The 26,557-nt window shown below is 36.5% G+C and overlaps 1 protein-coding gene across 4 annotated transcripts in view; it reads right to left on the bottom strand.

Annotated features, from left to right (window-relative positions):
* BTAF1 (B-TFIID TATA-box binding protein associated factor 1) overlaps nt 1-26,557 on the bottom strand; it is a 53,395-nt gene that overhangs the window by 9,650 nt on the left and 17,188 nt on the right. The window contains exons 5-25 of one of the 4 annotated variants that reach the window (XM_062580075.1): nt 25,951-26,114; nt 25,534-25,670; nt 24,757-24,868; nt 23,380-23,448; nt 19,843-19,932; nt 18,234-18,329; nt 17,808-17,984; nt 17,092-17,232; nt 16,832-16,956; nt 15,488-15,608; nt 15,311-15,415; nt 14,937-15,086; nt 14,190-14,332; nt 13,843-14,017; nt 13,154-13,357; nt 10,133-10,559; nt 8,878-9,068; nt 7,030-7,183; nt 6,833-6,942; nt 4,050-4,251; nt 2,879-3,027 (exon numbers count right to left, since the gene is read on the bottom strand). In XM_062580075.1, coding sequence (XP_062436059.1) covers nt 2,879-3,027; nt 4,050-4,251; nt 6,833-6,942; nt 7,030-7,183; nt 8,878-9,068; nt 10,133-10,559; nt 13,154-13,357; nt 13,843-14,017; nt 14,190-14,332; nt 14,937-15,086; nt 15,311-15,415; nt 15,488-15,608; nt 16,832-16,956; nt 17,092-17,232; nt 17,808-17,984; nt 18,234-18,329; nt 19,843-19,932; nt 23,380-23,448; nt 24,757-24,868; nt 25,534-25,670; nt 25,951-26,114 — 3,242 coding nt within the window. Of the gene's footprint in view, nt 1-2,878; nt 3,028-4,049; nt 4,252-6,832; nt 6,943-7,029; nt 7,184-8,877; nt 9,069-10,132; nt 10,560-13,153; nt 13,358-13,842; nt 14,018-14,189; nt 14,333-14,936; nt 15,087-15,310; nt 15,416-15,487; nt 15,609-16,831; nt 16,957-17,091; nt 17,233-17,807; nt 17,985-18,233; nt 18,330-19,842; nt 19,933-22,142; nt 22,182-22,492; nt 22,576-23,379; nt 23,449-24,756; nt 24,869-25,533; nt 25,671-25,950; nt 26,115-26,557 lie in introns of those variants that run through there. The other 3 variants (XM_062580076.1, XM_062580077.1, XM_062580078.1) reach the window with 3 other exon arrangements.

Genomic DNA, 26,557 nt, shown 5'->3' with positions numbered 1-26,557 from the left:
GAGGGGAAATCCTGTGTTGCTCCCAAGACTACAAAAACCGAGCTATTCCACATTTAGAGTTCCACCAACTGGCTGAAAAAGACTTTGCCACCTATTTCTCCTTATCCACAATCTACTACATGAAGGTAGCAGTCATAAGAAAACTCCATCTACCAGCACTGTATCTAAGATGATACTGAAACCTAAAGGACAGCGCATAAACAACTGGAAATCATGGGGCAGCAGGGCGGGGAGGAATGCTTAAACCCCGTCCTTGCAGCCTATAGCAACTCATTTTGGCTTTCCAGATACTTCCCATCCCAGGCCAGAAGCCCAGAGAACCTATTTGGGGATGGAATATGCTCAGACTTTCTTACTCACTAGCATACTGCAGCAAAAGAGGTGCTGTTAAGGTTCAGTTTGGCTGTCAACCGTTTTCACAGCCACCTCCATCTTTAACTAGCTGTACTTCAAACCTCAAGTTTCTAATCACTGAGGGAGAGCTCCCAGCTGAGAAGACTCAGTCTTCACCAATTCCACCATGCAAAGGAAAGGAGAACTAACCCAGATTTTCAGATGTCAGAAGTGTTCCAACAAGGTATTTAAACACATGCATATATACAGACAACCCTCTAGTTGTTCAGCCTCTTTCTACTCTCCCTTCTAAACTAATCTTAAGTGTGAATACTATGCCAGTTAATTTGTTTCAAGGTAGTTTATAAGTAGTAGTTTATAGAAGTTTTAGGCACTTTATTAACAGCCAGCAATATACAGAAGTTGAGACAATGGATAAAACTTAGTAGCAAAACACAGTAAGTCATGTCTCATGGAAGAAATCCAGAGTGACAAGCTTCTTTTTGTAGTTTCAAAAGATCATAGTTTTAAGTAATTGTTATATTAAATGATTTTTTAAAAAAGTTTTCATTTGAAAAGGTAAAACTGCACTTATAAGTACTACTCCCAACACTTTTCTGTATGCTGCTAAACTCACACAACGGCACATTAAGGATTAGCTAAGACTGCAGCACCATAAATAAAATACAAGAACCTGAAAGAAATACAAAAGGTGCATCTGAGCAGCCAGACTTCTAGTCTTTGGAATTTGTTTTTACATTGAAAATTTTTGCTCAGTTCTAGCTTAACATGATCAACATGTTTAATGCTCAAGTCTTTACACTAAACTGTTATTTAAGTATTAAATTCTGTCATGTTTGAAAACACTAATGGAAAGCATTTCAAAACAAAACTGGAACCAATGCATCTCCAAGCACGTCTAATGAAGCCTGCACTATTTCGTTTTACTCCAGTTTTCAGTGTCCTTTAATTTATTTTGTGCTTTAAAAGAAAAAAAAAAATCATGTTTAGTCAAACTGCACACCAAGCCTACAAGGTAAGGAAGTCCTGGTAGTCATCTCTTTATGTACATACAGTATTGCAAATGTATTAGCTTATTTTCACAAGGAAGTGCTGTGCAGTATGTAAGAGGGCCAGTCAAGTAGGAGAGAGGATTTTAAAACTGTAGGACAAATCCATTCAGCCTTCCTGAAATGGAACTCTTGCATTTGAAGGTAACTATGGTGTTCTAAAAAGCTGTCTCAACACATCTGAAGTGAGTGTCACCAGCAGCACAGGAATCAAGAACAGTAACCTCTACTCCGAGGACAAGAGTAAAGTCTAACAAGTGTGGCACTGGCACTGAGGCTGTTGAGATTAGCAGTAAGCTGTAAGGATGTATAGATTCCAAAGTATGTTTAGGTCTGTAGTTGTCTCGTAACTGATCTGAAGCACTACAGTTAGCCGTTTTGTGTCTGCTTCAGATCACTCTTGATGCTTGTGTACTTAAGAGTTTCATGTTTGATACTGAACTTCCTTAACTACAAATCAGTTAATATTAAGAAAATCATTGAGCAACTACCAAAAAGAAACATGAACTCCCTATGCACATACATGCAATTAATACAGGAAGTATTCTACAAAGAGATACTCAAATTCTGTTAAAAGCACTTAATTTTTAAGCAGCATGGATCCCGCAGGACTCCATTTTTAAAGGCATATCAAAAGGGCCACTGGTGTGAAAAGCATTAGAACGAATAGCAGCATAAGGCTGTTCATTTAGAAATTCTAAGTGAATCTAAATAGCTACTTTGCTTCACTTTCAACAACTTACAGTACAAGCACATACAAAAAAAGAAAAAAATTAAAAGCTAATTACCAGATTTCAAAGTTTTATTAGGTGAAATAAAAATTGAGGTAAGAGATGCTAAACCCCTTAAATTCAAAATTTTTCATTAAAAACATGCAAATGAATTCTGAACTGTCTTCTGTTACCATCTACTGGTGAAAACAAGTTATACACAAGCCTTGTACTCTTTGAAGTGCAATATTAGCAAATGTCTGAATTATGCAAGTTGTAGAAGTGAAAGGTTTTTCAGTTTTAAAAAGAGCAAGGATTAAGTTACAATATACTCATTTCCGCACTATTACTGCCATCTCATTTTTCCTTTTAAATCAGTGTATTGGCTGGTATGCATTTCTCCTGGCCAGATAAACAAGCATACTCGGGAAGAACACACGCAACTCCTTAAGAATTGTAAGCAAAGACACTGGTAAGAGCCACATGAAACGAATCAGTGAACATACATTCAAGCTTCAAGTACACAATTGAATTAAACTACTTATAGGAAAGAAGTTTTACTCTAGCATTAATTTAAAAATTTGCTAACAGAGGGTCCAATTTTACTCCTTTTAAATAGAAAGTATACCTCTTTGGCTATCTGATATAGAATACTATTAAAACAGAGTTCATTACTCAGCAGTTAAAGAGCCAGAAACTTCAGCTTGTGTGAAAAGTAACTACAGAAGACTTCACATATTCAGTGTACTAACAACTTCAGCTTACCTCAAGAGGCATTAGTCTGATTAGTGTTGCAAAACACTGAGTAGCCATGAAACGTACGCTGTCTGTCTGGTCACTCATTCTACCTAGAACTGGAACAACTAAAAGAACAATATATGGAACAATACCAACATCCAACTGTTCCATTACACCTGGATTAGTTATTAAGGAAATAAGTGTTTTTTTTTTTTTTTTAAATAGTTCAGGATTGCAAGTCATTAATGCATTATATTCTGATGAGTAAGATTTATAATACCAAAGCAATGGGAAAAACTAGTCTTGTCTACCCAGGTACACTTGGGATCATTTTTCTCCCTCTCTCCATCAGAAATGCTGATTTAGGGACAGCCCAGTGGATTCCATGGTTTGAGAAAACAGACACTCCTGGTCACCCTCTCCCTCCTCCCTTCAGTTTCTTTATTTCTGTTCAAGGATCCCAAGTTTAATAATGCAAATCACTGACATTTTCAAGTGTCAAAAATTAGGTAGGCTATACAGGTCCTTCCCCATTGCATTCCCCCCACCCCACCCCCTGCCAAGATCTTTAACTGAGAGCACACGCACTGCCAACAAAAGAGTCAGAAAACAGAAAAGAATTTTTAAAATTACATATCAAAAATACATTGGAATCCATAACCTCAGTTCCATTCTCCTCAGTAACATGTCTGTCTAGTGGCAGGGAGCAAGCACTAATTGAGGTAAGACTAACTCAATTTACTTACAGAAAAAAACCTCTTACAGCTGAAGCGGCATCTGTATTCTAACAGAGTCCGAGTTTATACTTTTGAAAAATGCTTATCCTAGCTTCAGTAATGATTCAAAGTTACTCTCCTACAGAACACTCAATTTCTTTGATAAATGTATTAATTGACAGCAGTGCATTTTTGTGGCAGTAAGTATTTCTTTGCTGCTTTTCAATTTTAGTGGCTTTCAATTAATTAATTCTTTTATCTCGTTCTCAGAGAGCAAGACGGAAAAAATACTGAATTATCCCCCAAAAAACCTCACTTGAGAATAAAGGCAACAGAAATGAGAGTTCCTTACATTCCTTGTCTACAGTAGAAAACTAGCATTTTCTTTATTCCTATTTCCATTATTTTTTCAGGCAGAAGTCCTCTCCCTCCCCAAATTATATAGTAGAAAACAGTATTTTTGAATACTCAAGAAAAGATACATGCAAGTGCTTCAATTGCACCTTCTTGCTTGGTGTTGTCATCTATTGCTCCCAACCATGGTAGAACTTTCTCTAAAAAAATATTCATTGTTTCCATGGTAGCTATTTTGCTCATGACACCTACACAACGAGCAGCCATGTGTCTCACTGCGGTGCTGGGATGTTGAAGGCACATACAAAGATGAGGCAAATGCTGTATTAACTGAGTAGAAGAGAGTGGAAGGGAAAAAATTGTTAGTATTTGCTATGAACAAATTACTGAACTATTTTAAAGTATCGTTCAAATCTCTATCATCTCCCAAGAAACGCTTAAAATCTCCTTTACAAGGTATAGTGAAAAATAGCACCAGAAGACAGACAAATTACTATAGGCTTCTAATATGCTTGGACTTTGAAAAAGTATTATTCGTCAATATAGTGAAAATTCAGAATAGACTGTTGAAGACTTTAGTCAAAATGCACATTAAATAAATCCTCTATAATTAAAGTGTTTCAGACTGTAAAAATAGAATACTAATACTCAGAACTTTTTATAAGGACATCATTGCTTAAATACAGATACAAAATAGCTTTTAAATAATTCCGTCTAGCAATGAAGTTTATCTTATCTGCCTAAGCTTAAGCGAGAGAGCCTAAGTTACCCATGGGGGGAATCTATTAACTCTTGCTGATAAGACAGACACCCAGGAGGAAATTCAGCTATTCCTGTGGGTTGTGTAGTTGTGTGCGTGTTTTCCCCCCCCCCCCCCCCCCCAATAAGCACAGACAATTAGGCTACTATGGCAGGCAACTTAAGCTTTCCTAACATGAAAGTCCCTCCTAAACTGCTCTTATCTCCTATACATACAGATTAGCCCAAACACCTATTCAGCCTAAAAACATGCACCTGCAAGCTATAGTAGTAACAAGCAAAAAGTATAGGAGCAGAGAGGAAACAAATAACAATACTTTCTCAATATATTCTTCTAGTCTCAACACATCTGTGGCTAGCAACTTCTGAGCTAGGAAACTGTGTTTTAATATCCTAAGAGTTCCTCATGAAAATTTTCAGTTTTTTTGAACCTGTGTTAGCATCCTCCCCTCCAAAATCTTGTACGCGTTCACTAGACATCACATGAAGAAAATCTTCCCATGTCTGCTGCCAGTTTCATTCAATCATTTAAGGTTTTTATTAAATAAAACAATTGTTCCATATTAATCACCTTCAACTACACAGAATTTTACAGCCATTCCTTACCCCCATCCTTTCTCATCTCCTTTTCAGATGAGGTTCTGTCCTACCTCTTCCCTGCATGGAAGCGTTTTCATGTATTACATCCTTTGTTGCCCTTCTCTGCCTTTTGCAGTGCTACTACATTTACTTTGAAATACAGTCCTTTAGATGGACTGGTACTGAAAACTGTTCAGGATGCAACTGTAATGGTGTTTTTCTTGTTGTTTCTTTAACTCCTTGTTGGCTTCTTGACCACTGTTTTATATTCAGCTGATACAACGGTTTTGCAAAAGTAACTCCAGCTTCCTGAGTGGAAATCGTTAGTTCAGAGCCCACCGCCACAGAAAATAGGGAATCTTTTGCACTGAATAGTGGTGTGTTTGAAGAATCTACACCTTTATCTGTTTCATTTTGCCTGCCATTTTATTATCACATCATTCTACTTTCATTCAAATTTTCTTTTCTGATAAACAGTAAATATCTGCTCTACACTTCTGTCAGGTTATCTTCAAGTAGTCATCATACTACCCTGAACACATTCATTCTTTCGTCTGCTCCTCTTAAGTTTCTTTAAGTGCAATAGTCTGCTGCAGGGAACTTAAAAAGGAAAATGAGGAAAACTAAAGGTTATTAGTTGCTCACGCAAGGATGTGAACTCTAAATGCATTTTAACACTGGTAGAGAACTGCTGTTCTTACAGAGCATAAATCCAAAACTAGGAACTAAACACTGCTTAAGACTAAAGAACTATATTTTCCCAATTAGCAGTTCAAAAAACAGTTATTACATTTAGCCTTTGAATCATGTCTTAACAAGCATCTTATCTGGTCTCTCTGGAAGTAACTGAATTCTCATTTTTGCATTACTTTTGCAGGGAGCCTCTCTGATCTCCTTCAACCCATTACACAGTCAGATTGTGTAACTGTAGCCTTCAATACTACACATTTTCCCCATTCTGACTATGCAAACTACATGTCAGTCTACTAGAAATCAACCCATTTCAGTCAGCCACATCAGAACAGCATAATGTTTTTGGTAATAATCTAACACAATAAGTTTCAGCAATGGAGAGAAGGCATCCTCATATAATCAGTCTGCTCTCCAAATTTAGAAAATATGGAATTAGAATATAACAGAATTGAGAAGCTTATTGAAACACAGCACAATAGCATTAAGTAGTACCATAATTTGAATTTTGGACACAATCACGTTTCAGTATCTCATTTAGAGAAGTGTAAGTCAAGTTAAATTGTAAGTGTTAGTTTGCTCCTTGTGGTTTATTCTCAGCATAAGCAAATACAGAATTTAACATCCCATAGAACACACCAAATCAGTTCTGAAACATTTAACAGCAAACTGCTGAACAGAAGGCTATGTCTTCAGTTGTTAAAACTGGGATACAGGTCTTGGAGAACAGGCAGGCTATCAAGTGCAAAAAGAAAACATGGCTTGATCAGAGTTTGGGAAAGGTCTAAGAAATCCCCCCAAGCCTCAAAAACCTCAAAGATCTAGAACAGCAGAAGGGCAGACTGAAACACCTCACACAAAAACTGCTTTGGATTACGATTACCAGAGGATGAAGCTGAAAATCCATTGAAGCTGCTGTTGTTTCAAAAACCTGTAAAGAATTTACAAGCTCCTGAGCAGGACCATCTCCTTTTTCCAATAAAAACTTCCGATCTGTTGAGAAAGGAAAAGGTGTTCAGTTTAAGATAACATAATGCCACCAGCCCTCCTGACCCCCAACTTGATCAGAATTGCAATTACCAAAATTGTTTGTGTGAATGTTGTTCCTTAATGAGCCAACCATAGCATCCCAAAGATGCGGCAATCCTGTTGCCATTTCAGCACCAAAGTGTTTAGCTATTGTTGATAAGGCAAATTCAGCTCCTCTTCTCTGTACAACATATGGTTTCTGAGCCTAGAATTCAACAACATAACAAAGTAGTGACATCAGATACATCTAAGAGTGAAGCCTGTTTTGTTTCTTCAAGCAAGTTTTGTTTATTAGATATATAAGATGATCAAAATTAAGTTTCTGAATAGAAGCATATAGTATTTGGTAGGAGTGTTATCAGATTACTAACAAAAATCAACCTCAGAAAAAGGTATTTTTGTAGTCAGAAATTGGTCGCCCCCCACTCTCCCCCCCCCCCCCCCACAAGCTGCATAAGCTCAAAACTGTAAGATTTAGATTTTGCAGGAAGGGAGAACAAACCACACCACATACTGTTGGCTTCTCCAGATAATTCTGAAAGATACTCAAGCATGCTCACATTGTTATACAGGCATTTGATTTTACTATTTTTAAAGCTTCCTGCAACACATTTGCTAGCTGATTTTTCTTTATCATTTATTTATAAAGGAAGTAACTCATTAAAAGGTTGAGGGTTTTTGTTATGAAATACTATTTTGGGAATGTAGCTTAAGATGACAGATTCATTTCAACAAAAAGTTCTCCAACTGCAATGATTCCAGAACCTCAGAGATTCGCAGTACAGGGGACCCAAGAACCGCAACATGTTAGCAAACGTTTCCAAAAGCAATACTGTATTTGTTATTCAGCCCCTCTCCTGCTCCCATCCTCTTCAGAAGCATAAAAATCTGCAGAGCTGTATCCAAGCACCAGACAACCTATTCCACTTTATCAATTCAGTGTTGCTCAAGTTCTAAGCATGTGTTTCCTCCTCTTCATTTTCAAAGACTTAGGAAGAGCTAGGTTTAACTTGCTTCCAGGCTTTTTTTGGGGTGGATATTCAAAAAGTCCCTTTTTTTTAAAAAACAAAGGACTGCATTTAAGAGAACTGGATTGTGTAGAAAAACAGTGCTTATCAGGACCTTTCCCTAGATGGCAATGTTTGTAAGGGAATAAAATAGCTAATCATATTACAAAATCCAGTTTCAGATTACTAAAACAAGACCTGGTCATGACCATTGAAGATATTTTAAACTGAAATTATGAACTAGAATTGTTAAAATTAAAGTTTTTTTTAACTGACTGCCAGCTTAGCAGATGGATTCCTTTTTTCACCCCTTCTGTAGTGGGTCACCAGTTAAAAAACACACACACACACACACACTAAACAAGTTGTTGAGAGTAGTGTTATAAGAACAAAATCCAACACACTTCAGGAATCACAGTCCCAACTAGGAACTTACTGAAACATTCTGAAGTTTTACATGAATAGATCAGTGACAAAAAAGTTTAGCATATCAAGTGTAAAAGTCAGGTACATCCTAAAGCTGGTCATATTTCAAGAGCAGTTTTTGATCCCTCAGAGTTTCCATTGTGCATCAAGACAATCAACATTAGCGTTGGTATCAGGACACAATCATAACGCAGTTTGTAAATCCACTTGCAGGGATTTACACTGAGATATTCATACCCTGTACTAACTGAAGTATTTAGCATTCTATAGTGACACTTTGAAGATTCAAAACAAGTTCTCATCCATAACTAGCATACGCTGCTTGCCTCATGGAATTTTATCTGAGCTCAGTTCTCACAAAAAACCCTGGACAGGTGTATTATAATGCTACTCGCTGCAGTGAATTTGAACGCTAACAAAGGCAGTGGTGAGGGAGAAAGTACAGACTGAAGTTTTCAAACTTTACCTCATCGAGCTCGGTAGGAATACTTCCGCTACTGCCAGTAGGGAGATCTGCAATTGGGGCTTTTGGAGCTTTTGGAGTAGGACCTCGCCGACTTGTGATGGCAAAAGCAGCTTTCTGGTGTCTGTACAGCGTAATTATTCCCCTGTGCTTAGTAACTGTATGATGCATTCCATCTTTATCAGAGTTGGGTCCTAAAAGGAAAAGAGGGAAGTTGACAATTTAAGCTACTGTATAAAATGTAAGAGGAAGTCACAACCACCTGCAAGTCATTTGCAAATCTTAACTTGCTTTATAAATGATGGGTAAATGTCACTGTCCTCAGGAACAGAGGGAATAAAGAGTAGGGTTACTTTGTTAAGAGCATATTAGAGACATGGCAAGAAAATTTAAGTGTGCAAATTGCCACATGAATTCTAATTAAGTGTGAAACAAGTAGAATTTCAGTCAAATAGAACATGTGCTGTTTTCAGTATAGCTTTTGCAAAGGTTTCCTAAGGTTAATCTGTTTTCTTTTAAAGTAGTTCAAAACTTCTACAGTAAAACAAAAGCAGATGCCATCAATGTCTTAAAACGCACTTGTTAATATTTCTACTTATACTAATCAGCTTTAATTTTGATCAAACATGTGCTATTCTACTCTGAGATGAAGTAGAGCATGCTCAATTAAGAAAAAGTGTATAAGGGTCAAACCTTAACACTGGTTAAAATATATAAGAGTATCAAGTTCGTAATTTGGGTCATTCAATTAGTAGATTTTTAGTAATATGTATCCTTTTAAAAGGATGCATGACCATAGCATGAGAGGTTTTTTTGTCCCAAGTATCCTCATCTCTTGTCATCTTACAATTAGCCTACAAAATACAACTCTAGTCGGATACATTCCATGGGGAAGGGCCACAAGCAAGTCACTAACAAGCCACTCTGCTTTCCACGTTCAATGAAAAGCTTCATACAGAACACAGATAAAATGAAAGCGTAAGTGATAACTCAACAACAATAAATAACTGAAATTTGGAACAAAGGTCTTTCATATAGAACATTTCTGAAAATTAAGCCCACCATTAAGCTACATCGCACAGTTGTAAGAGATAACTGAATAAAATAACAATATTCACTTGTTTACTAATAAAAAAAAAAATCAGTTATTGACATTACAAAAATACTTCAAAAGCAAGACTCATACAAATACTTGTTTTTAACGGTTCAGAAACAAGCACAGGTATGTTTTAAGCCTGACAGTCTTAAGACATCATACCTTTTGAATTTTCATGGCTGCTTTGAGGCTGTGCAGGACATGCTGCTAATGGGGTTAGATGTGGATCCACACAAAGGGAGTTGCAGAGATTTTTTATAATCTTTGAGTTGGGGCAAGGAGACCTTAGCGTACACTGTTGAAGTAACTTAGCTATACATGAAGCCACATAATTTTGTACCAGTGTATTCTCTTCTTTTTTAATAGCTTCCATTAAGGGTTTTATAACAGGATTTAATTTTTCTGGAAGTTGCTGCAAGTTCACAACTGCACATGCTGCAAAAGTATGGACTCGCAGATGTAACACTTGCCATTCTTGATTTGTTTCGTTAACAGTCATCTGAACTTGCTGTCGTTTGCTATCCAACTGCTGTAGAATTTTAGGACTCAGAGTAAAGGATGATGTTACTTCATTGAAAACAGAAGTAACCTAAAAGAAGGAAGAAAAGTTAAGTCTTTCATTTAGAGTAGAAACCGGATATTCTCTGAACACTGCAGTTTGCACAGCAGAACATGAGTCACTTCAGCCAGATATTTTCATCTCATTTTTCCAGCGAGTAACAGGAAATGCAGTTTCTGGAATCATGAACTGCAGCTCAATGGGAGAACGGGACATGCTACACCCATTTCAGGACTAGATTTCCAAAGCCAAAAAGGAGATCAGTTGGGTAGTCCCCCAGATTTAGATTGCCCTACAGCCACAGGATAAATCCACATACGCTGTTTCACTAATAGATAAGCACAAGATAGATAAGCAAAGAAAAATAAATTAATACAAGATAGAAAGGATGTGCAAGGTCCTGGGCATGCAAACAAAAATACAGTAGCTGCAGCAGAATTTGCTTCATCCCTCCCCTCACCTCCACCCTGAAACTGGCCAAATGCTGTTGCTTAAATCTGTCAAAGGAAATGGGTTAAAAGCAACATGCTATCATGGAATGCTGACCTTACTCTAACAATAGGATAAACAGGCTCTTACGTGTAGGAAAGATGGCAGCTTTTGAGAAGATTAGTGTGAGCTTTTACTTTTTATTTATTTATTCATTCACTCATTCTTCTTTAAATGTTGTGGTCATGTCCTTCAACTATCAGAACCCAACTAGCCTATTAAAGACAATATTGCAGCCTGCACACACAATTTTTTCCTTCAAATTCTGTGGTTTGATAATGCATTTTTGTCCTTGTGTGGCAGGCAAGCAAATAATATGATTTAGTACAAAATTATTTTGACATAAGATATTAGGTAACTTTGTAAAACTGAGCATTAGATAGCTATTAAGCACTGAATTGGTCATTGTCTAAGGACCAGTGATCCCATTCTGATCATAGGAAGACAGAAGCACTACACTTCCCAAAGATCAAGGTTCCAGGTGAAGAATCTGGAATAAAATATTCCAGAAGAATATTTTAGAGAGAAAACCGAGGCTCCCCCCTCATATTCAAAGAGTTGAATGAACTAAAGAACCCCAAGTCAACTATAAAGAACAAACACTTATTTCTTTTGGCTTAACTGAAGCTGAACAGGTAAAAAGACATTGCATTGTCTTTGCTTTCTTAGAAAGAATAACTTTCTCTGTATTTCTACTTTTAACAGATACTGCATCTGTTTTAGAAATAAACACCAAAAATCCAAAGCAGCAAAAAGATACCCTAGAAGACTTAAGTCTACTACCAGACATTGAATATAGAAATCTTACTGAAATCTTTACCCCTTTGCTGTAACATAAGGTTGTGCTGCATTGGGGGAGGGAGAGAAGGCAAAGAAATTAAGTCATTTTTCACATCAGAATAACATACTCTCCAGCCCATCTGTTGTTCAAGGTGGCCATTGAAGCATTTTTAACAAATGTAAAATATTAAAATACAATACTTAAAGGGATGCAAGCACCCAGAGTGACTGAGCTCTGAAAGTGATTCTTACCTAATTCAGTTTTGCTTTTCATTAGAAACAGATCATCCATGTTTATGCATGAAATTACTACTATGGATAGGATTTTAACTCATTATCCCCTCACCTCTCACACCAAATTATGCTTCACAATTTAGGTTCTTTGACCTATCCAGGTTAGTATTTAACAGTTCTGGAATACCGAAGGATATTCTAGATACTGGAAAATTACTATTTGCATTAAGGAAAAACAGAATGACTTAGGAAATTGTGGGTTAACTAACCTGACAATAGTCCTGGATAAAATATAAAACCAATGAGGATTTAAGGGTCTGCCTGACATTTTTTGTTATGGAAACAGGATCTTTTAATAAACCCTTTATTTTTTGATAAGTAAAATAAGCCATTTTAATGGGCTGCTGTGAAGTCAAATGCTATGGCTGTTTTTTTCATTGTTCCAGAACTAAAAAGATCACTATGGATAAGATGTATAGGCAAGAGACTGCCCTTTATGATTATTATATTTTTACCAATGGCAAAAGAAAACATCTGGCTTGCTTGGCCAGCTGTGCTTACTCAAACAGTTACATGTCTTAAAACAAGGAATGTAGGCAAAATACTTTATTCTATAGATAACTCAATTCAACTGCACGTGACCTTGATGACTGGAATGACCAAGGGATGCAGAGAACAGGAACAGCAAGGAGGACCACAGCTGATTTTCCATCTAACTCACTGAAACTGATACTACAAGGTAGAAACCGACATTACAAGGTAGAACAGGTTTAGTGCTCATAAAACAAGAAAACACAAAAACACCTCCCACACACTTGAAAAGAAGTACAGAAGGCAACCACAGAAAATAGCAGGTAGCTATAGTATGCATCTTCTGAAATCTTCAGATCCAGAATGATTATCTTTTGTAAAAACATGCAATAATCAAGATGCCTTATTATTGCACTCAGTAGTAAGCTATTTTTGGTGTAGCCGAAACAGCATGGAGAGGTGCAGAGGAATAAATGTCTGTTACTTATGTCAAAGGAAGCGCAAAAACCCCCTGGTTTTTGAGTAATTATGCTGGATGTCTTTCAAGACAAGACTAGATTTGAATGAAGGGTACGCATGCCTCTACTTACGAGCTCATTAGCTTGATCTATTGTAAATACACTAGAGTTTACTCTGTTCCCAATGTCAATGTGTGCATCAGCTAACAACGAGATGAGTTGTTTACATTCATTCTGCATTCGTGTAAAAGGAACAGCAATTTCATCATAATAGAGGTGTTCAGAAAGGACTCCAAGTAAGCGAGGTTGCACACAGATGGCCACCGTTTTACATTCCTGAAAACAGAAAGAGACATGTAATTCATATTTCTTAGTAATCACATCATTCCTGTTGTTCAAGTTTTGGGCAAGAAATAATGGATTTTAGCTGATGAAACAGCTTCCAGGGGAATCATGAACTTTAACCAAGGTTGTTAAAGGTGAACAAAACCCTCTGTCTACCACCAGAAAAGTAGTGAGTGAACACTGGGAAAACAGACACAGAAACAGGAAGTGTTGACCTCTGACAATACAAATCTTGAATAGACATATTGTATAGAAATATGAACATATTTATCAATTCATAGTCCTGACAGTTGGCTTTTAGCTCCTAAACAGTGTAATTTATTGTTCTATTGTTTCACTATTAAAGATTATTGTTTTGATATTTATATATCATTTTAACTTTTCTACTGAAATTTTATTTCAAACTAAAGTAGTGGATGACAAGCTGTGGATTAAGTTAGTAAGTCAAATTTATTTTTGCTGCAAAAACATCCTACCTTTTGCAAGGCTGCCCACTCGCAGATTACTAATGCAACACTAATCCTCTGCAAGGCAGATTTAGAATTCAAATGGAAGAGCAGTAGCTGAGCTAGTGATTCAGCTGGCTTTACTTCTTGAGTAACAGTATTTACACCTGGGTCACAAATACAGCAACAAAGTGCTCCCAGCAACCTGACAAAAGGAGAAAACTGTTACTCCAATGTTATAATTACTCAGCAGCTAACAACTCAAAAAATGAAGATGCCCCCAAAAAATTACATATAGATTTTTAGCAAAAACACTTTTTAACAGTAAAGAGACATTGCTTTTAAACACATCTTTTTCAGATTTCCAGTAAACTGACTTTGCTGCCATCATCCGAGCTCGCATGACAACGTAATCTCTGGTCGCTGGATCTTCTGCGATGCTCTCTGCCCCAGCAATGTATTCCTGAATCACTTCCTTACTCTGGGTTTGACCTTGACGCAGCTTAGTGCTTGCTTTTTCCTACAGCATAAATTTGAAAGAGGTTTAAAGTAAATGTGTTTGTAAGAGAAAGGAATTCACATTCCATAACATATATATGTTTCAATAACCATACCTGTCAAAGTTTGGACTAATACAGAATGTTTCTTAGCTAACAGATTTCTAGAAGTAGTTAATCCTTATAAATAATCTATCCACTATTATTCCATTGACCTATTAAACTTGCAATGTGGTTATTTTACTCAAACGTTAAGCTAATCTTCAACATGCAGCTGATAAACACTCAGCACATTCTCAGAAATAATGATTTTAGACTTAATTCAGTTCTTCAAACAGAAGTTGAAGAAGTTACTGTAGCTAAGCAACCACCTAGAAGTAGCCTTATAAAAGAAAGGATCTACAAAGAGCACACTACATAATAGAACTGAATTCTCATGGGTAACTTGAGAGAAAGTTAATAGAACTACTGTCCTCTATGGACTTGAGGTTCACCTACGCACACACATTTGCAGAGTGGCAACACCACTGCTCTAACCCCTTCAGAAGCAGGCTCTCTATTATTAGTGTCTGGCTTATCAGTTTCTTCCTTTCCCTAGGAGAGTCTGCGAGGCTCTATTTCACTTACTTTTGACCTGGTTTTCACTTCTAACAACATGTTTAAGTCAATAGGCAAATGAGATGGCTGCATCATTAAGCAGAGCCAGGCTCCCATCCATGGACAAGCAGCTGCAACCACATATTGCACAGATGCCTTGCTTAACAGTTCCAGCCATACCTGGAAAGAAATGTATTAGAAGATGTAACAAGTTTGTGGTTACACAACATCACAGATGTGCTGATTCAGTACTAGGAACCATCCTATTCCCTCTAGTTTATGCTAAAATCTCATAGCCATACAAAATAAACATGAACAGACTATTCTTATCTGCACAAAAAGGAGGATATAAAAGAACTAGATGCACAAATTGCACAGATCTAAGTGACAGGCCAAGCAAATACCTTGTGAATAAGATCCAGAATTTCTTGGTTGCTTTCTAGGATACAAAACTGAAATATGTGTCTCAACATGTCTTGCAAAATTGGAGTTAGCCACGCTGAAGAGCTCTGAAACAAGGATATAATAATTGAGAAGATTCTAATATACACCATAACACAACACTAGTAACTAATTCTTACCTGGTCTTGGGTAGAGAGCAGGGTGAATAATGTTTCCAGTGCTGCTTTTCGCACAGAAGATATAGTATGATGCAAGAATGGCCACACACGTGGGACCAAAATTGTGAGTGACTGCTGAATACTGGTACATGAAAAAATGTAGAGGCAGCGAGAAAGAAAAAACACAATTAATTCAAATAAAAGTTTGTTACTGATGATAGAGAAAGTCTTCTAAAAAAAAAAAGTATTATTGTATATGCTAGGTGGTTTTTAAGTCAGATCAAGTTGAAATAGTTTGTTAGTGTCATTTTGCAGAAAATACTGTTTTCTTTTACCAACAGTATGAATGTTTAAATGAACTACTCTTTTCCACGTTGTTTCCTAAATTACACTTCCTTCTTCAATTATTTAGAAAAGTGTTTTCAGTTATGAGTTTATTTTTACATAGTTAAGATGCAACCTTGTTTAACTAGTTCTATTGTGTATGAACTTGCACATCAGCTAGTCGGAGTTTTTAATACAAAGGGGGTGATAAAGCACCTACTTTCTGCATAGATGCTGTAAGTTCACCATATGAATCATGAGAAATAGGTCAGAGTTCCAAATAAAGAGGAACTCAGTATTGTCTTCAAATTGAAATAAATTCTGAAAAGCTAACAATTACTGCCCTGAGCAATTAAGCCCTAATCTGTTAGAATACAAGATTTTAATATTTGAAGTAAATGAGGAAGGCTTGCCTTAGAAAAAGGGGCAAAGTGGTTTAAAAACATCTTCCCTCTGTTTTTCTTCAGTGAACATTACAGTAACTTTTTTGGCAGATTCCCCCTATCCCTACCCCTCTTGTCCTTTTTGAAATAGAAGTCAAATTAATCCAATCTGTTGTTTATCTTCAGTCATAGAACAACTGGCTGTACTATTGATGTGACTTTTCATCTCTGTAGCTTTCTTTAGTACTAGTCCAGTAGCAGTGCTCCACAGGCACATGTATTTGTTCTAAAATAATCAGTTTCATCACTTGTCAAACTTCAAACACAGAATGGACAAATGAAAAGGAGTTTGTGAACAGAACCACCATGTGATTGGTTATTTTAGTAAAGGATATAATCTCCTACACAAATGAACAAAATAAAAGCCCCATATAAGCAATGCCTACTACTTTTCAATTGTTTTGCTGACTGTTTCTAACTTAAGGTAAGTAAAGTACTGTCTTAACCTTCACTGAGGAGAAGCTAGAGTAAAATTATTGATTTACATCAAGCACTTCTTTGCTATGTGATTTGAGAGGCAATTTTGATCACTCCAGTTTGGAAATTACTTGACAGTCAAACCTGCAATACTGAAGCAATACTAATCAAAAATAGTTACCTGCATTTTCGGACCTGAGGATAAGTTAGAAGGGAAGAAAGAAGGATCATGATACTGTTTGTGGAAGCTGTCAAGTCATCCAGCTCCAGAAGTGCATCCCACAATGTATTAAGAATAAAAGGCACCTAAACAAACAAGCACAAGGGGTTATGGTCCAAAATCAGGAAAAAAAAAAATGCAAGTGCTCATTATGAACATTTTCTTCTTTCAGATTAAAAGTGAACTTGTCAATTAGAATTTATGGAAAACAATTCAGTCACCTTTTGAGACTGAAGGTGAACCAGGCTTTCCACTACCGGTACTAAAGATGCTGCAGCAACAGCTCGGACATCGTCATCTAGATCTTGGAGACCTTCAGTTATTGCAGGCAAGACTTTAGGCAATAGAGTGTTGATCATATCCTGCCAAAAATGATCAAAGATATTTTTAAACTGAAAAAATGTGCAATAAATCAAGCAATTAAGATACATTGAGTCTGTGACTAAACCTGTTTGTTATATAAGCAGAAACCACAGGCCCAAGAATATAGTTCAAATATTCAAAGTTACCATTCATGAAATAAAACCTAAGTTAGATTTTAACAAACTTTAGCTTAAAACTGTGAAAACAAAGCCTAATGTTTGTAGAATAATACAATGAACAGATCAAACTTCTTGTAGCACTCAGCTAGGTCAACACAGCCCATAAAAGTAGGACCATAACCAGATATGCACAGTCTGGTTTTAATCTGTTCTGTCTGAGTAACTATTAACAAAGTTATAGCACTACAACAACTCTGCTATATACCTGCAGATTTCTGCAACCTGAATATAAAGATGCATTCACACATCTTAATCCACATGAGACTGCAGTGCAAGCAATTTTGCCTTGTTGTATCTGACCATTGTGCAGGCACATCCTCAACTTTGATCTTTCTGTTCTGTTTTTTTGAGCTTCTATTCCAAAGCTCTCCTCAGTTTATCATGAGAGTTATTACCTGACGCACTGCCAAAGCATACTTTATTCCTAGGAGACCACCATGTCTCACTTCCCACTGTTCCTGTGTAAGCAGCTTCAGGAGAACATCCACAGTTTTATGAACTCCAGTCTCATTCATATGTTTCAGTACTACTCCCAAAGTCTGTGCACAAGTCTCACGTACTGGTGCTACCACCTAGGATAAAGTAAATGATGAAACAAGTATTTCTGTATGAAACCTCACTCAGAAGTAAACCCATATGAGTAAAGGCAGGTGAGCACAACTGCTATGCAAGGTGGAAATCCGTTTATCAGCTACTTCGTAATAAGCTTCTGCATGCAGTTACAGCAGGCATATGCAGTAGCCCTGTACAAAGCATAGCGCATCTGCTGCAAAGTTCTCTCCCATAAAAGCCTGCTCATCTATCTATCCGGAGTCACTTACTTCATCTGACACAAAGTCTCCAAATCTGTCTAATGCAAACACACAAAGAAGTCTAATAACCAAGTCTTCTAGCCACTCTTGATGCTGCTGAATCATCTGTAAAGAGAGAAGTTGAACACCTTGACTGTATTTATTGAAAAAGGACTCGCTATAGCTAAATTCATATTAAAGATACTGCAATGTGTATTTAAAATGATTGAGTATCATCTTTTGTTGCACAGATGGCCAATGCAGAGCAGTCAACACTACTTTTCAGCTCTGACCTGGCTTGTCAAAAACAGTAGGTTTTTTGCTTATTTTTGAAACAGTATATATAGAGAGACTGGAGAGCACACTATAAAGAAAATGGGAACTTTTACTCCTAAATAACGCACACAGTCATCCAGAAAATCCACCCTGAATAGTGCCAATGTATCCTAGACACATCAATTAACATTTTTTTGAAAAATATTTACACACAAACTACGAAGTAGTATTTCTCACACCTGTGGGAGCCCCAGTGAAAGGGGCTCCTTCTTCCAATCTCTGTTTCCTCCAGTTTTAACACAGAAATTTAGACCAAGCCCGTCTCAAGGCCCTGGCCTCTGTTGGTTAGAACCTCCGTATCTTTGTAACTCAGAGCAGAAGCCCTGTAGATTGAACTACTCGACATCAGCTTTCTCATTTCTGCTGCTTTCCTAGGTGAGCATTCCCCTTGAAAATCATCATTTTAACAAACAAAAGCTTTCATCATGTTAAGAGATTTCATACTCCCATGCACGTCAGAGTTATTGCCATGCCTGCTACATGCAGGCTATCTTTGAAGCTAACCTAAAAGCCACAGTCTCTTTCCATAAATAGTTAAAAAAAATTATTAGAGTACCCTATTCTTGCAACATGGGTTAAACCACTCTGCAATCTCCAAGGAAGACATACAGCTCCACTTGGAAGCGAGGTGTAAGTAACTGTGGCTCAATATACCTCTGGTAAAAATATCTCCTCATACTTCCACACTATCTGTATCATAAACTTCCACAACGAAACTCTGCAGCTGCAGTAACCAAATTTAGTTCTGGAGGTAAGAGTTTGTCTTTGCTTTCCAGCCACTTTTGCAGCAGCAAAGTCAGTATGAAGTGGAACCTGATTCCATATGAGTTATTACTGTCAGGAAATCAAATATCAGTCTCCATTTATTTAAAAGCAAGATACTTTTTCAGGAGTTAAATCTTGCAACAAGAGAGCAAATAGATTGACAGAATCAGCTTAGTACAGCTCAAGATACTTTGGCTAAGTCTAGAGTTACATAACGAACTTAGACCATAAATTTTGTTTCAGCATGCCTTTAGCATGGTCTGCAACTAGCATTTTCTAGTAGGGAAGTTTAATGAATGTACACACACAATCTACATATTAAGAGCTGCTTATATGTAGCTTGTTTTTGTAGGTGTTTAAGAGAATTTGACACTTCATCATCAGATATAGTTTTGCAGTCCATATAGTTTGAGCAAGAAAATCTCATAGTCTACTATTCCTTTCAAATCATCCACCGCTTGCAAAGCTTCAGTATTTTAAATTAGGTTTAGAAAAGACATTTAAGAAACCTATTAAATCTACAGAACTAGAAATTTACCTCTTCTAAAGAGCTGTCTCCCATTTTACCACCACTTTTACCATGAGCTTTAAGTATCTCTCTTAGCCCAGTACCTGCACCATGTCGAACCTACAAAAGTGAAAAGAATTAAAAATAAGTCAGTTTATTTTCTGTTTCTAAATATTTAAACACACTGGGTAGACTGAAAACACTGCAAGCAATTCAAAATATCTATACTTTTTTCTTAATCTACACAGCTTCAAGTGGTTTAGTTAATGGTACTTCATAAATTTGTGGGAAAGGGTAGTGTTTTATTAGATAAAAAGCTTTACCTGTGGATTTTTTGACACTAGATTTGTGAAATATTTATACAGAAAGGAAAATAAGAGATATTAAGAATTGCTTATCAGACGTGCAGTAATATAGCTGAAGAGAGTTTTCATTTAGTTTTACCTCGCTGCATTATAAAACACTAGTTTTTCAGAGATATTATACACTGACATGTTTTTTCTGGATGAAGTCTTATCACCCTTATCAATCCTTCATCAGTTTAAAAAAAGCATCAAAATATTTATAGCTCTCCTAATTTGAATTTTTATATAAAAAGAGGGAGAAACGTTTTTAGGTATCTACTTTGTAATGTAAATAGGAAGAGTCTTTACCTCACCTCCACTGGCACAAATATTACGACACTAATTGTCATGACACTACTACCCTCCAAAGCACTCATTTCCTAAGCATGGTTGTAGCTATAGCTACCTTACGATGATCAGTTTTCAAAATATATATATATATAAAAAAAGCTGACAGTTTTAAGTGCAGGATGAATCAAAACCTTAAAAAGCAAATCTGCTAACTCAGACTATACTTCTGGCAGAGAAGAAAACGAGTATAAAAATGTAAATCCTATAATTAAACCACCAGAAAAGCAAAACCACAGGAGATGAACATACACATTGCTCTAACTACTGGAGAAGATTTTCCTTTTTGCGAAAGAGCAATTTCTTTTGGAGAACCAACAAGAAACACATCACATGATGGTAGAAGTTTTCATAAAGCCCAGAGCTCTGGATCAGCAGGTAACAAAAGTATATAAGCCCCAGTTCATGGAAAACATTCCATATTTGAAGCAAAACTAGAATACACATACCAAAAAGCTAAGTCTAAAACCAAAGGCATCTTTCACTGAATCCAAAATGTAGTTTAGCATCTCAAATGAACACAGAGTGAATTCTCTGGCTCAAGAAGCAGAGGTGATTCTGTTGCCTCCATCTCTATTACTGGGCATGACAGTCAGCTTGTACCAGTCTCAGGAACTAAGTAAGATACCCTGGCAGCTAGCTTCTAGACCATTGCAACTTTTGACTTTGGGGGAAGGGAAGGGCACAAAGGGCTGCTCAGAGACAAACTATTTCTAGTAAATTTATAAGCTAGAGGAAAGCCGTCCTCTTCCCAGTAGATTTCATTTCCTAAACAGAGCTCAGTATTTTGGAACATTTGCAGAAATTCTTGAGAATTGTTGTTCTGTGTAGCTCACATGTATATGCAAACCTGCCTTACTTGGCTAGATATAAAAAAAATAACTAATAATTAGAAATGAACAAGTTATACTGGAAAACAAGTTACAGCCACTTGTATATTCCCAGGCATAAGCAGTTGAAAGCACTAGATGAATTAAAGCACCTGCGGGCTAAAAAGAACAGGAATTATCACACATTGGTAGAAAGATGCGCTAAAGGCATACCTGTTTCCAGTATTTTTGGTACCAAACTAGAGATAATTGGCTAACCAGGAAAAGTCTGCACAATAGCTACATTAGCAGTTGAAAAAGCAAAACTTTGAACCATTTTCTCCTGGAGAAGAAACCTTTACACAGGTTCGATCAAAATTTACACAGTATTTGCTATAAAGTGTACTTCATACATACGCATGGTACTTAAAGATCATATTTCACAATTTTTTCTCCTAACTTTTTTCCTAGAAATGAGTGGCTAGTAGGTCCTCCAGGAATCAGAGCATCTCAGATGAAGCACAATGGTATAAAAGCTTATACTTCTCCATATGCACAGCTAAACAGCTGTTGGTAAAACCTATAAGCAAGCCGATAAAACCCAGCCACAGCACCCAGTCTTAAAATCTTAATTGCTCATAAAACACTAATCATTTGTTTGTATGTCAAGAGATCGCTTATGTGCTAGTTTTAGCTGACAAAGTGTTCCTTCCCTGGCTTGCAAACTTTCAAGCCTCTGCAAATGCAGCAAATAGCAAAACAGCAGCAGGAAAGATCAGTGTACAAAAAAAAAAAAAAAAAAAAAAAACAGTAGCAGGATTCATCTCACCTGACTTCAGCTGTCCATAAGTGAGCTAAGTAGCCGCAGCTGGTCACCCAGGCTACCTCAAGGCACAGCAAGGGGCTGCCACAGGGTGATTTTATAAACATTTGTTTTAAGATAGGTTAACCTGTTTTCACCAAGAACATACCATACTAACAATTCTGTATTGATCTAGTTCCTTAGTATGTACGTGGGCCTTATATCAAATGTACTAGCAAGGCTTTGAGAATGCCTGCATCCCATAGCGGGGGGGCAAGTGGACTTTAGTTTCAAATGCTATTTGCTATTAGCTTATTTTCAAGAAAGACAAGGCTTATTAGTTCAGATGCAATGATATACCTCATGAATATAATTACCCTTTTTCTGGACCCAGAATAACTGGGCTTGCTGCATATGATCTATCTTTCTGCTTCCAAGTTTGAGGTCAGCATAAGCAGAGCCAACTTGGTATCACTGAACCTGTGATATAAATATGCCTAAGCATGATATACATGGTGTTAACATTTAATCTTTCAAAACAGACTTTATAATAAAACTGAATATTAGTTGGCAGTAGTTACTTCCATCTGCTGCTGCTCAAGGAAAGACTATTGTCTGCTACTTCATTTTTCTGGTCTAGGAGAGATATCAAAGTAAGTAGCCGATTGAATAAGAGAATTGAATGAAAGAGTGAATAGAACAATTTTCAAATCTTGAAAATAAGTTAACTAGGCAATCAAATATAGTTTTGCAACAGATAATTAACACTGTTCTTAAAAATAGTTTTCCATAAAGAAAAAAATTATTTGTAATCTATCCTCTTAGTAGAGTGAAATTTTTTTTGCCTTTTCTAACTTCACATTAAACATGTCACTATTTTCAGTAGACTTGCACAGTGCTCTTCCAGCTCTTGATAAATTCAAGCCATTAACCGCTTAATTCTTTCAGCCATAGATTTACGTCCTTTTATTTTCCTAAATGAGAGCTACAGAAGTGTTGAAGTTTTATGTTCACTGCTATCAAGATCTTTCCTGCTCTCCACTCACGTATACATTACATTTCCATTTCCCCTTTAAATGAATCTTAAAGGGAAAACAAAATTCTCTAAGATCAGAACCGTCTTGACTACATAAATTTGTGATTGGTAGAGTTTCTGATATCTAAATGTTCATAAATCCTACAGTTTTTTTTTATTTGTGTTTAATTATACTCTAGATTTTTTCTATCTTTAATTACACCTTAAAATAATGCACATAAATCTTACCTCCCAGGATGGGTTAAAGAGATCATTGCACACCTCTTCACAAAAGCTTTCCAGAGGCCATTCATTTGCCTAAATTCACATTAAAAACAAAAGTATGAGATTAATGAAGTCATTGATCAGGGGAAAGCTTCTTAAATTGTATGCCACTTAGATAAGCAAGGATAACAAAGACCTCCAAAGGCTTGATTATTCAGTTCTGCCCAATAGCAAATTAAAATATAGCAACTTATTCCACACTTCAAGAAGTTTGCTGATTGGCACTGGAGCCTATTAAAAGGTTATGAAGTTTGTCTGTTAGTAACATAACCTCTTCCCTAGCCTAATTTTGATGTTCTAGAAGTCAGTCTCCCTCCAAGAACCACATTTAGGAAGTTAAGCAAAGCTTCTTACCCTTCCCAGTGATTCTTCACCAACTTTGCCTTTAAAAGGCAGATCAGGCAAATCTTACTTTGAAATTACACAACATAAGCAAATTGGGTGTCTTTGATCCACTAATAAACATCATCCTCTTCAAAAGGCATTAGATGTTTCAGAAAACCAGAAGGAGCATGTCCATTATCCCCAAAACTTCCGATGGGGAAACGAACAGGGCTATGGAAAGGAAATTAGTAAAGATGCTAACTTCAGGAACTTCACATCATCATAAAGATGTGACAAGGTATTTAAAAGTCTAGCAACCAGCAGCTACTCAGCCTTCTCCTATCATTAATCCTTCATAATTCATTCTCCAATTACTTTTGTAAGTAAGAATTTAGTTACTAAACTATATTTGGAAAAATCTTACTTTTTAAGGACAAGGAGTTTACTAAGACGAAATTTCTTCAAAACAAACTTCTATGGACCAGTTGTATTCTACTACAGCATTTCTTGTATTTCAAATTTTCAGTCTAGTGAAGCAACCGTGCATTTTTCACCAAGTCATTCAAATCCTCCGTTAAAGGTAAAACTTAATTCTAAATTAAGCCTAATTATAGTAGGGCAAAGATTAAATAAAATTTACATGAACATTCACATCAAATTGTTTATGATTCAATGTCATCTCTTATCATCTTTATCTGCTCAGCACAGTTTTACAGTTTAATATCCAAAAGCACCTACATTTAAGATTAATGCTAGTCTGACACCTGTAATCTGCCCTCAGGTTCATTTGAGTTAAACTCCTACCAGTGGATTAGATGTGTTATTTCACAATGCTGTTTCCCATTTAAAGCACATTTGCTTCATTACATACAAAACTGAATTGGCAATGATGTTATTTACACCTCCATTTCTCATAATACTAAAACAAGCAAAGAATAAACTCAATCAGGGTGAGAATAACTAGGATTCTAGCAGACATTGTCATTCAATTCTTTAACAACAGCCAGTGCATCATACCTCTTCCGGAGCATTTTCTACCAATGCTTTTGAGTCTGTGGCAGGTTGGTTGATGACAACATTTGCAACTTTTCTTCTCTTTTCTTCTGGTTCCCCATCAGTGCTATCATTGCTAAAAAAGGAACAAATACAAGTTTATGAACTGAAAGTATGTTTTAAGGGAAGTAATTACTTCTACAACTGAGGTCTCAGAAACAGTAACACGTAGCAGGAATATAAAACATATTTGATCAATACCTTCTGAAATATACTGTATAGGTAGAAGTTACAGGTAACAATCTGGTGAGGCAACAGCGGAATGCCATCCCAAATTTGCAATCTTTCTCAGTCTTTTCAAAGAAAAATGCCAAAATCCTCGGGGGCGGGGGGAGGGGGGGGGGAAGAAGATTCTAAATTTATAGTTCATTGCTCATTGAGAGTAGAGTAGGTACAATAACACACCAGTATAAACCACAGTGAAGAAGGAAACATCATACATAGAAGAGTTCTATCTGAAGTTTTTAGTTATCTTCATAAATCCCCCATTTTCATGCGATAGTCTCAGGCCATATACAATAACAGGAACAAAACAGAATTTTCTAAGAGCAGCCTCCCACTATTCCAAGATTCCTACAAAGCTAAGCCCTTCTCTGGGAGTAACTATGGCACAAGTGTTTTGCCATCAGTGTAATTAGCATGTAAAAGACTAAGAGGCAAATACTGTAGGAAGTTTTACAGACAAGTCAAGTTATAATCCTTGCTTAACAGAAATCACAGTAAAACAGTTCACTGTTATACCTCTTCTCATTGGCTTCCACTGCATCTCTGGATCTTTGCTTTGCAAATAGCTTAGCCATTCTTTTGGCTTTGTTCTTTTGTCTACTGCTCATACCAGCTCGAAACTCTGAGTCAATTAACTCAGCAGCCTGAAGAGTCTGAAAAAGAAATTCCTTGTCAACTCTTCTTACAATGAAGGTCCTGAAAAAGCCCTCAGACCCCCAGCATTCAATTTCCCCAAGCCACCCTCCATGATTTGCAGTTTAAAGACAAGCAGTTTAAAGATCAGGTAAGACTAATGCGCAACTATGGTTGCCAAACCAAAATGTACCATGTTTAAAGCTGAGCATTATATTTAAAACATAAGGAATTGTAAATATGTAAGTACAAATAAAGCACTTATTCCATTGCAGACAAACAGCCCAAGGTTTTACCTACAGGTTGTTTGTTAACAAGTGAAACTGAAGAAGGAGGATAGTCCAAATCTTCGTCATTGAAGAGGTCTTCAGTATTCATCCCAATTGCAGCACCCATATCAAGACCAAGTTTCTTTTGTAACAGTTTCCTCTGTCGTGCTATCCTCTCTTTAGGATCAATTTCACCTTAAAAGTTTAAAACATAAGATGTGTCAGACTTCCAACTAGATACATTACTGAAGATTTGCTCAATGAAATAATGCAACAAATCTAAAAGCTGCATAGAATTAAATTTTATTTGGATAATGCATCACTAAAATGTTTTAATCTCAGATCTAATCTGAGATTAAATGTTTTAATCTCAAATTTAATCTCAGATTCCTAAAAAGACTTTTTTGCTGTTGAAGCTATACTGCTACTTAAAGTGATACTGATTTTTAATGGAGGAGGAAAAAAAAAAAGAAAAAGAAAACACACAGCTCCAACAAAATTCTTTCCACAGAAGTAGAATTTAGATCTTTTGCATTTTAGAAAAGTAGAAGGAGAGAATTCACACATTAGGAAAAGAAATCCAACAACTGGATCAAGAGTTGGCACTTCATTACTGAACACATACATCCTTGCTGGAT

This window comes from Rhea pennata, chromosome 7 (genome assembly GCF_028389875.1).
Source record: "Rhea pennata isolate bPtePen1 chromosome 7, bPtePen1.pri, whole genome shotgun sequence".
Lineage (NCBI taxonomy): Eukaryota > Metazoa > Chordata > Aves > Rheiformes > Rheidae > Rhea > Rhea pennata.
Note: the sequence above shows the minus strand (reverse complement) of the source record. Positions and strands in the feature narration are given on the sequence as shown.